At 38.4% G+C, this 12,310-nt stretch overlaps 1 protein-coding gene across 4 annotated transcripts in view; it reads left to right on the top strand.

Moving 5' to 3' along the window:
• Positions 1–12,310, top strand: part of patj (PATJ crumbs cell polarity complex component) — an 84,871-nt gene that overhangs the window by 4,833 nt on the left and 67,728 nt on the right. For all 4 annotated transcript variants that reach the window (XM_048253135.1, XM_048253132.1, XM_048253134.1 and 1 more), the window contains 3 exons: positions 9,401–9,580; positions 9,753–9,892; positions 10,443–10,608. In XM_048253135.1, coding sequence (XP_048109092.1) covers positions 9,401–9,580; positions 9,753–9,892; positions 10,443–10,608 — 486 coding nt within the window. The remainder of the gene's footprint in view (positions 1–9,400; positions 9,581–9,752; positions 9,893–10,442; positions 10,609–12,310) is intronic.

Raw genomic sequence — 12,310 nt, 5'->3', positions numbered from 1 at the left:
TGTCAATGTTACCACTTTTGATCGCTGCTTATAATTCCTTTTATGAGTACATGACAATAAACCACTTGATCTTGAACTTGAATAAATGCAGCTGCTGTCACATTGTTTGTTTGCCATATACAGCATGGCAGATGAATGAACAGCAGCCACAGGGCATATTTTTGGGGTGCTAGGTTGTGTGCTAGGTTACATTCGCAGCATTGATGAAAAGTGGAGCCTGGAGTGACATACAGGAAAGCTGGAGAGAATGCAAAACGGCAGCTCTCCGTGCATGAACACTTTACAGGAGAAGGAGAGCTGCAGCGCTGTGGCTGTATTTGCACTCCAACTTTTACTCAAGGAATTACTTATAGTTCACACGGAATACAACTGACATCTCAAACAGTTAAGTGGATTTAACACAGAGATTGAAAACAGATGTTGCCGTTCTTAACTCCACAGTGGAGGTACGTAATTTATTTAGCAGTTGTCAGTGATTCCTCTAGATCAGTGGTTCTCAACCTTTTTTCAGTGATGTATTCCCTGTGAAATATTTTTTCAGCCAAGTACCCACTAACCAGCGCAAAGCAATTTTAGTTGAGAAAAAAAAGACTTAAAACAGAGCAATAAAACATATTCTTCAAGATACAACCGGAATTTTGCCGGCTCTAGTTTGGCCTTCTTTGCCACTTGTCTCCGTGTTTTCACAAGAATTACCGCTACGCTTCAACCACAACTCCATCGTTTGAGTTTTGACAGTGATTGACAGGTGATTGCGGGTGGCATGTGACAGGTTGGGTCGAACCATCCTGGTATGGGGGGGGGACTCTGGATTTTTAGGATAATGAAATTGAATAGCCTACTGAAATATAAAATTCATTTTTTGCAAGGATTCTACTTTTTAAATATATGGATATTTTAAAATCTCACGTACCCCATGGAGTGCCTTCACGTACCCCCAGGGGTACGCGTACCCCCATTTGAGAACCACTGCTCTAGATTTTTTTTTTTTAGCAGCGGGGGTAGGCCAGTTGCATACTTTTTAGTGGTCAAGCTGAATATCGTAGGTAGCCATTACATGGGAATAAATTGATATTTCATTGCAATAAAAACTGGAATGTATTTATTAACCTCTGTTTACACACAACACAATGCCTATTTGACTAATTACTTACACCTAAGGCCCCCTGTTTAAAAAAAAAAAAAGAAAAGAAAAAATCTGGTTGCTAATCACACTATTCTAAGGAATAGGCCTCCTCCCTTTGCCTTTTTTTGTGTAGATGGCTGTGACTTGTAAAAGTGATGTTTAGCCTACTTGGTTTCTGACAGAAATTACGTTTTGTGCCAACATGTTGTAGAAACACAACCGCAGTCTTTATTTGGTGAAAGGAGGTGCAAATCATCTCATTTCCTTTCTTTGGTTATAGTCCATGATTCACATTAACTGTAGGCTATCACCGCGAGTGCATAATAAGCATTTTTCCCCAAGTTGTTGGTATAATGGCATTTATCTTCTTTACTAACCTACCAGTCGATCTCTTGTACTTTTTGCCTACGTTGATGCGCAATTGAAAAGGAAACACTGCAAAGCAAGTTACCATTTGTTACAATAAACTACATCAACACAATAATATGTGGAGTGAAACTGGACTGGGGCTAATAACCTCTGACTATTTCTACTTATTATTAAATTGCAGTGTGAGCTGGGGGGAGGACACATCGGCAGGATCATTTAAAAGGCAACCGCGACTACATTGTGCATTTGCCCTGATTCTGGTGCAGCGGCGGCAATAATTTTGCAGTGGCAGGCTGCTGCCACAAAGTAAACATAAAAGAATCATTGGTAGTATAATTTGGTTAAGAGAAGTTTTAAGGCAGCTTGTATCACCAATATTGTGACCTTATCACCTCAGGGATTAAACAGTCTTATAGGCACAGCAATTGAAATGTATACTTGAAGATTAGAATTTAGAATTAGAATTTAATTGAAAGTGAATTTTCTTATGTGTCAGTGGGCTTAATGGTTTGGAGAATACCACCTGAAGAAGCATAAGGCTGGCGCAAGACATTGACCCACCCATGGATATTCATATTCAGCAGGAGTTTGTATTGATGCAAGCAAGAAAAAAAATCATCACAAGAAGCAATCCACATACCAAATTAAGATAATAGCAATAACAGAACCTTGCCTTCATATTCTAAGTGCTTGGAAGGTCAGACAAGTGCCAATGAAAGCGTCAGTTGAAAATCCATTGTGTATAAAGCCTGTGGTGAAAGCTTTTTTGTGCCCGTGTTTGGATCTATCAAGCCCTAATATCTACTGTCTTGTTTGAGTAACTGCCTTGTTTGAGATATATTGATGGAATGGCATGGAACTTGCTCTGTCAGCCTAGGCTAAATAAGCTGGAGACAGATACGTTTCCACGATCTGAGTCTAAAGGTCATTAATACATTACCTGTTTAGGACCTGCAAGAGCTGTGTTGGAATGTATTGATCCCCTCCTCCCTTTGCCTTGACTTGTGTAGATGGCTGTGGCTTTTAAAAGTGATGTTATAATAAACCCTACACATATTACTCCACAGTGAGAATGTTCTAAAATATATCCTTGACAATGCAAGCATGTTGGAGAGCTCATAGAACATGTAAAAGGCTGTTCAATCCTCTCTTACATGGCATGATTCTGCTTTGTCATTAAAAGTATGGGAGTAAAAGTTATGTGGTCTTTGATGCCATTGTTATGTTTGTAAGCGCCGGAAATGGTAAGGTCATGGGTTGGTAGACTGTATCTGCTATGATTTAACAGCAAAACAATGCAGTAAATATAAAAAAGTATAATACATTTATTTCTGTTATATGCTATGCCTTATTGCCATGTAGAGAGGCATATACATTTCCAGTGGTCAGTATAGTGGAAAAGAACAGGGTGACCAGGGACAAGTCAGACATTCAGACTCTCAGGTATAGATTCTGGTGAGTGGCCCTCCGCATGCACATTACGGAATTGAGAGAGAGAGAGATGAGAGATCTGTTTTATTTAGCTTTCAATAAAAAATAAATACAATTTTTGTTCAAAACTATTTTTGTTCAAGTGATCTGTTTTTGTTTTTTGTTTGCTCTAATTAAACTTCCTGTGTGATCTTGCTGTTATTAGATTAGATTACATTAGATTAGATTAGTCTTTATTGTCATCGTGCAGAGTACAGAGACAACGAAATGCAGTTAACTTCTCTAACCAGAAGTGCCAAAAGCAGAAAAGCGCAATGTGAACAGAATAGGCAGGTAGTGCAGTGTAAACAGTATATGAAATATAGTGCAGTGTGGACAGTTAAGCAAGTGGCATGGTTCACAGTAGGGATATCTGTAGTGTATTAACAGTAACATTATAAGGGCAGAATATATATGGATATGCAGCATGGACGATATAGATATATACATGTGCAGTGTATTAACAGTAACTTAAGAGTGGTAAAAAAGTGTGCAGTATTAACAGTATAGACAGATATGTACAGTTGACTATGGAGTATAGGCTACAGTATGATGGCATTAAAATGATTGTTATTGTGCCCATATGAAATGCAGTGTGCAGCTGTATTAACTGCCTGCAGTAGTAACAGTAGTTTTTTCACAGTAACCCTGTTAGGGCTCCTGCTCCCCTGAAATCCACTGTGTAATTTGAACCTTGCTTGCAGGTCCCTCACCTGCATAGCCACTGAAATACGTTCACCTTAAAATAGTAGTTTTGTTCCTCTGAATTGTCATGTCAATTGTCGGATCATGTGCCAATTAGTCAAGCTAAGACTTAGCTAATATCAAATGTTGCGAGTGGGTCAGTGACAGATAAGGGTTGGTAAGATGAGAAAATTAAAAATATGTTTAAACCTTTAAAACAAAACATGCCTGAGGTTTGCTAAAGTGTATACTTTGTATTTCTGTTGTATTCATATGATTTAATATGACATGTATGCTATTTTTTAACAAAAGATAGAACTAACAGCCTGTTAAATTGTCAAATGGTGTAACCACAAAAATGACAAATATCTAATATTTCACACCTCCTAGAGTTCATGCAATTGCTCTCATTAAATTATTAGTTTATTTTATAATATCCTATGAGAATATGTTTTATTTTATTTATTTCTAAATTTAAATTATATGGGTTTTTCATTGTACTGAGCCAAGACCATATGCTGTAAACATCTTGTTTTCTGTCTATTCTTTGACCATTTGAGTAAAAATGGTTTAAACAACCATTATTACAGTAAAGTAGAGTATTAAATCATTATCCATATACATTTTTTTGTACATTATTAGTATTTTAGACAAAATACTGGTTACACCAATTGACATAAATCGGTTACACCAATTGACCATAAAACGTTTATAGCAATAGGACAAGAAATTGACACAGGAAATAGGCATCAAGGTAAACTGAATTGGATATTTTGATATGTATTCATGTCATTCATCATATTCCATATCAAATATCATTTCATAACATCAATGAAGAAACTTGTGTTCTATTTGATTTCAATTCAGTTCTCAGACAATTTCAGTCTATACCCATTATTTTTAAAGAGAGTGAGATAAAGGGCCCTATTTTTACGCAAAGCGTATTATTATTCTGACACAAAGTTTTTTCCTATCTTACACTTCACTTTTATTAAATAATGCGCCCAGGGGTGTGGCAATTACCGACATAAGGTGTGGTCTGGCACATGATCTAAAAATCGCTATCTTATACCGTCTAAAAAAGCATTATGCCACTGACCAAGAAAAGCCTGGTCTATAGCGAAAGGCGCATATGAAACACGTCACTGTCACGAGATGTAAGCAGCAATTCCTCTGCAGATTAAATGTCCTTAGGTTATTTATTCAGTCATTCGAACATTATAGGGGGAAGTTTTGCTTTTTTCAGGCTATGTTTTTGCTGGTAACCCATTGTCAGTCAATATTGAAAGTTATTAACTGTGTATAACTGTTTTGTCGTTGACTATGACACCACAGTGAAGTTAGTTTCACTTTGCCTATATGTTCAATTAATAGACAAGTGCAGATGTGTGTAGCCCATACATGGGCAACATACGGCCCGCGGGCCACATCCGGCCCGTGGGCTTTCCCTGACCGGCCCGCGTAAGGTCCGTGAAAGAACAATAGTCAAGAGCCTAGCATAGAGATAATGTATGCAAATCAATATTGTTGTTTTTATTTTGAAAGCGACTGCTATTTGTACGCCCATACATTTGTGCGTGGATGCATACGACGTAAACACCCTCACTGTAGTGAATGTATGCTTCTGCGTCGACACAATGCAGTTTCCTTTACGTCGGCGTAAACCTTTCAAAGTTTTGTGTCGTTACAAAACGTTACTGGCAGATAGACAGTTTACAATCGGATAACCCCGTAATTGTAACCAAAATATGTCTGAGTTTATTTGCAAAGCTTATGTTAGCGAACTAGTATGATGCTACTACCCACAGGTTGTTTGAAGCAGCCGGCTCAACACACAGAGCGAGTTGACCAATCACAGTTATGTGCATAAAGTTAAAGCAAAAACATAGCCTACATTTTTAAAATAGTTTTCTTTGTGCATGTTGAATAACTAATGACAGTCTACTATTGTCTGCTCCACATTTTTGAAGTCTAATTCTGCATAGAGTTAATTTAATGATGGTAATGATTTAATGATGAAATATTGCTGATGTGTTGATGAAATGGTGGCACAGGCCTATCGGTTGTACTGACTCCTTCACATTTTCATGACCTAGCCTAATTATATAGATATTGTAGTACTTTTTTATATCAGTCTTTGAAAACTGAAAAAAATGTCAATGTCAAAAAATCATTTTCGAGAATGAGGATTAAATACTGGACATAGATTAAATATTGCTGTTTTTCCTTTGTCTCCCTCACATTTTCATCTGTTCTTACGACTAGTAAACAAAACCATATGATTTACTTAATGTTATACAAGAACAGAATAGAATTGAACAGAATTGAGTTTGGTATTTTGGGTCCGGCCCTCCTCAACAGTCCCAGTTTGTCATGTGGCCCCTTGGGGAAATTAGTTGCCCACCCCTGGTGTAGCCTATACTCTACTCGGTTTTAGTAAAGAATGGCTTAGTGTAATACCTGTTCCATACGGTCTTGCGTAAAAGCAGATTCCTTCAAATACACTGCTGACTATCAAAATACTGATGCGCTGTTTGAAGTTGCCCTGCTTGCTGTTAAAGGGAATGACAGATGTCCTCCTCATTGGTTTAAAGGATGTTAAGCCCAAAACACACCCATGGCTGATTAAGAAACATAAAAGCCACCTTTTTGCGCCAGGCACCTGACGTTTGATAACAAAACCACCCCGAATGTGGACTGGACAAACCCCTAAATGTATTTACGCTATTTGCTAGTGAGCATGCATTTTATATTGCTAAATTAGGGCCCAAAGTGTGTGTGAGAGAGAATAAGAGTGAGTGAAAAAGTGGGTATGATAATTTCTTAACAATCAACCATCAGCAGGATCTGCGTTCACATGCACTCTGCTGCGAGACAAGTTTTTCTTGCTTGTAAGTGGCATCCATTGGGGGACAAGAGGCACATTTTATATATAATAAATGTATTTATATTATTTATTTATAATTTGAACATACTGTTTACATACATCATAATAAAATATTAAAAAATAATTATGGAAGTTTAAATTTAAAATGAAAAGCTTTGACATTTCAAAAATCGCTTAAATTACAATCTAATGAAACCCTTTTAAAGCTATTGTTCATGCTAAACAGTTAGTCACTATTTAAATTATAAAAATAATATAATTGGCACCTAAAATTACATACTCTTGGCCCTGAATCTGATCAAACTGGTCTCAAACAGAAAAGAGTCAAATGGTGTAACCGGTTACACCGTTTGACATTTCTATTTAACTGCAAAATTTGCAGGCATTATTATGGACAACTATGTACACACTTCACCTTTATGTGAATATACAAACACAGTTTTTACAGAACAATGGGGTTTCTTTACTTGTATTAAATATAGAAAAGTTCTTGTGCAAGATCATGCCAGATTATTTTAGAAGGGATTTTGGAGAGAATTTCAAATTTTTTTCAGCAAGTGTAATTATTTGGTTCATGTTTTTGTGGTTAACCCGTGTTGACAATTTTACCCAAATTTAGTTAATACTCTTTCAAAATGAAATGAATCCAAAACTTTAAGATTAGGGTTTGATGAAAATGATATTTGAAAATAATTTGTCATTATTTTCAAATTTTAACAATTTAAAATGTCTGTAACCCATATGTACAAAAAATTGTAATGTTGACAGATTCACTAATGCATTGAGACACATCACCTATGACTTGTTAAAAGTAAGGCTCTGATGATTCAAGATCAATTATATGCTTTTTAATATCTTTCATTCAGTTAAAACAAAATATTTGAGAAGTCATATCATTAGTAAGATACTGTAACCGCTGGATCATGGACTTTACTTTGTTATGTAATTGTATTAACTCAATAACCAACTCCTTATGAAGGAACTATGGATGCACTGATCCAACTTTTTCAGTCCCAGTAACAATGCCTGAACGACGTTTGGTATTGTCATTTGGTAGATCATTTTGATAACGGGTCCAACAATTCCGGTCAGTATCGGGCCCGTATCCTATATCTGTATCAGATTGGTGTATTTCTAGAAGGAATAGGTATGTTAGCCTGATGTAGCCAGAACTCAATTCTATTCAGAATATGAGTCTGGAACTGGAGCATTGTGATGTGATTATGGGGTGTTGTGAAAAAATTAAAAACTGTGAAGATACTAGTTTGTAGAAAAAGGTCTTCTTTTTCATTTAACAAACTGGTTTAAAATGGACATTACACATTGCACATCTCAAAAGGGTGTCTCACACACCACAACCCTGTCCCTTTTAAAGTGCACCAGAGTGGATGTGGCCCAATTAATCAATTATCAGCTTAAGTAAGTAAGTATAATATACTCTTTTGATCCCGTGAGGGAAATTTGGTCTCTGCATTTATCCCAATCTGTGAATTAGTGAAACATACACAGCACACAGTGAACACACAGTGAGTTGAAGCACACACTAATCCGGAGCAGTGAGCTGTCTGCTACAGCGCCGCTCAGGGAGCAGTGTGGGGTTAGGTGCCTTGCTCAAGGGCACTTCAGCCGTGCATGTGGGCATGGGAGAGCAGTGCTCAACCACTTCTCCCGCAAGCCACATTTTTTTCTACTGGGTCGGGGATCGAACCGGCAACCCTTCGGTTACAAGCCCGAAGCCCTAACCAGTAGTCCACGGCTGCCCCCCATGTAGCTTACATGCTTAATATTCAATTAAAATGGTGTCCTAAAACAGAGAAGATTTCATGCAGCATCTTCACAGGCATGTTTCAGCCGATACAGGGGGAAAATGCCTCTGCACTCAATTGGACAGACCCAACCAATCAGAGCAATGAAACAACAGCCAAAACACCCTTCTTCTTGACAAATGGCTTAATTGCTTTGTTTAATACATCGTTTTATGTTTGTTTTTTAAAGTTATTGTGCTGTCAATATCTTGTACAACAGACGCGATCGCGACATCTAAACGTCTCTCTAGCGTTCTCTAGCGACAAGCTTTTTGCTGTAAACAAAATCAATCAAAGCCTGCTCAGGTCACATGAATGAATAGGCACTGTTGCTCATCTGTCCATCATTGTATAAAGCCCGCCCGGACGCTTTGATTGGTCGGCTGATCTTCACACGGGCATAGATGCTTGTCAATGGAACAAGGCCATACCGAATTTCCCAACCTTATATTTTGTGGGCTGGATTAAATTCAGCTGGCTTCCAGACTTGGTATATGTGTGTTTGCCCTCTGCCCTCCTTTTTTCCACTCGCAGATCAGTCTGGCTTCTTGCAATGGAGAAAATTTGGAGCCGTTCGCTAAATCAACAGCCAATCAGCGTTGGTTTTGAGGCGGGCTTGTGGTTGTATGGTTGTATTTTCGTCGACGCTCTGTTAGTACGTCATACGCTTCGTTGATCTGATTGGTTGATTTGGCCTGTCTATCACAAACATAGGTGGTGATAGACAGATGGTTTATCAAATCAGCTAACCAGTATTTTCGCCCCTTCCTAAAAGTTCTCCAACGGAAAGTTCCCAGATGGATATGCCAAGCAAATGTGAAGCAATCCATCTGGCGAGTCAGGTTACTCTGTACTAGCAGTACACAAACTCTTCTGATGCTGTAGTACCCCCAACTTTATACTGTATACAATGAAATTGCTTTGATGACAGCAAAATGAGTACAGCATTTTATGTGTAAATACTACATGTTCTTGAGATTACTGATTATGTGCTTTAATTGTGGATACTATTCACAAATCAAAATAAAGTACAGTTCTCTGTTCCCCTCTCTTTGTCAGTTGAATCGTTTGCCCCCGGACACCTCCAGTGAGTTCAGCTTTTCTCGTAAAGGCCAGCTAATTTTCAGTGCTTCTCCGAGCACTGGGAGTTCCATCAGGTCCAATGGCACAAGCTTATCCTCCATGGCCAGTCTGCACTCTGCACAGCAGCTTCAGATGTGGATCCAGGCAGCTGCTAAGGTATCAAGGAAGTGTCTTTTTTCCAGCTGTATTTTTCCATAATATTTTCAAGCCATAAATTCTGTCACTCTTTTTTCATTTTAATGCATTTTTTTAATGAAATTAAATTTCAATGTAAATATGATACATACATATGGTCTATTGTGTGAAGAGTTGGGCTTTTTCTTCATAGGGGAGGAAGACTGAGCATGTTCGCCTACCAAAGCCAGTGTCGGGAGGTCTGGGCTTCAGTGTAGTGGGCCTAAGACCTGAAGGAGTAGGCAGCCATGGTGTCTTCATTAGACAGATACAACCAGGAAGCATTGCTGACAGGTAACTCAGGCCACCATTTCGCTAGTTTTGATATTGAATGAACTTCAGTTTGTATGAATGTTGTGGGAACCTTTTTTGTGGTTCCACTTCATATTTTGGCTCTGATCACCCCAGTGTGTAAATGTATTCATTATGGACCGCCTATCCAGTTGTACATGATTGATGATAGAGCAGTCAAAAAGAATGCACAGTAATGTTCAGACTACCAGGCTAAATCTGTTTTTTTACCATATCAAGATTTGATCTAGATCAATTTTTCATAGACCTTAAGAAGTACATGAAATCATGTGATTTTTGTTTTTGGAAAATTGTTTCAAATTGTTTGGATCCCAATATGATGCACTTCCATTTCCTCAAAGCGGACATTTGTCAAAAAAATATCTGTTTTGAGAAACCTCTGATTTGCCTGCAGTCTGAACTTAGCCTTACTCACTCAGTAACAAGGAAAGGTTAAGAAACTACTAATACTGCAGAGCACAGAATAAGACCATAGCAAGCCAATGCTAAAAGACCATAATCACATTCAACCTGTATGTGCTTCACCCTCTAGGAGTGAGAGACTTCTGGAGAACGACCAGATCCTGGCCATTAATGGAATGCCTCTAGATGAGAATGTGACACAACACAAGGCCCTTAGTCTACTGCAACAGCAAAGGGAGTATGTTGAGCTTATTGTGGCAAGGGACAGGGTTTCTGCAGGAGGATCCATTAATACGGTAATCCCCACAATAGCCCAAATCTGCACCAGAGAAACATACAGTGCACTCAGGAAGTTTTCATACCCTTTCAAGTTTTCCACATTTTGTTATGTTTCAGACTCCTCTTAAAATGCATGCAATTCATTTTTTTTCTCCTCAATCTACACACAATATTTCACAAAAAGCAGGTGTTTAGAGTGTTCTGTAAATTTAGAACAAATAAAAGACTGAAGAGCTCTGGTGCATCCTACTTCTATCAATGGTCCTTGAGATGTGTCTACAACTTGATTGGTCTCCACCTGTGCTTAAATTAATTCATTGGACATTATTAGGAGAGGCACACATCTGTCTATATAAGGTCCCACAGTTGATGGTGTATGTCAGAGTGAAAACCAGGCCATAAGGTTGAGAGAATTGTCCGTAGACCCTGCGAGACAGGATTGACAAGATCTGGAGAAGGATACAAGAAAACTTCTGCAGCATTGAAAGTGCCCAAGAGCATGTCGCCTCCATCATTCTCCAATGGAAAAGATCTGGAACAACTAATAGTCTTCCTAGATCTGGCCGCCCAGCCAAGGTCGTTAATTGCCACACCCCTGCGCGTATTGTATAATAAAAGAGAAGCGCATGGCGAAAAATTTGAGCGTAAGATAGTCAAAATAGGGCCCCACAAAGCGCTTACCATTACCATTTTGTGGGGTTGATGGGGTCAGGTGGGGAATGAAGTTTGAGAACCACTGGACTAGGGGACAGTTGACAGGAGGAAGAAATTTAATTTTCTGTGTACAGCACTCACTACTACTACAAGGAGTAGTAACAAAAATATTATACATCTTTGATTACTGATGTGGGTTGGGTTGCTCTACTAAGGGCTCACATCCTGTCTAGTGAATTTAGAATCCTGATTGGCTAACCAAACCTGAACATCACCATTGGCTATTCAACCGGAAAGCACCAGAACAGTCTCATAACTACTTTTGATCTGTAGATTTGAGATTTGAAAGCAGAATAGATCCTCACTACATATGTGGTCCACAATACATATGTGGACACTTTTGATCCCTAAGGTTTGTAACTGTAGCACAGCTTTTTGTGCGTAGAACATTGATTTGTACCAGCAGAACATTTGAGTCTATTTTAATTCCATATACTTGCTGCTTAGCAGAATGCTGTGATCTGGCTTATTTTTCTCCAGGGGCCCTAATTTAAATGCTGGGCAAAGCCTAAAGTCTAACTAAAGCTTGCTTAATAACTGCAAAGTCTATTTGTGATACTTTGAGACGGATCATATGCACAAACAGTGGTAGGTCAGCTAAAACTATAAACTGACTGTGCTCATAGACTTGCTGCACGGTCACATTAAAGTCATGGCTAAAAAGACTAATGTCACCCAGGACTGCCAAGCTAAAGCACTACCCCTCAAACAGTTGAAGCTCAGACAGAGTTGAATGAGACAACTAAGCAATAGGCAGTAGTGCTTTTCACTTGAAAGAAGCTAACAATAGTCTACACATGCACATGTTAAAGCATATGTGTGGCTGATGTCCATCTCTTGACCATACTGTGGACATTATATAAGAATGTTTGCTTTACGAGATCTGAGGGAATGCATGGCATTTGCATCCATTTGAAAGTAAATGGTGATCATTTATTGGGAGAATTTAAACACTGAAACGTTTAGTCTCCAACTTCAACTTTATTTCATGCCATGTCTTCAGTC

This window comes from Alosa alosa, chromosome 9 (genome assembly GCF_017589495.1).
Source record: "Alosa alosa isolate M-15738 ecotype Scorff River chromosome 9, AALO_Geno_1.1, whole genome shotgun sequence".
Taxonomy (NCBI): Eukaryota; Metazoa; Chordata; class Actinopteri; order Clupeiformes; family Clupeidae; genus Alosa; species Alosa alosa.
Note: the sequence above shows the minus strand (reverse complement) of the source record. Positions and strands in the feature narration are given on the sequence as shown.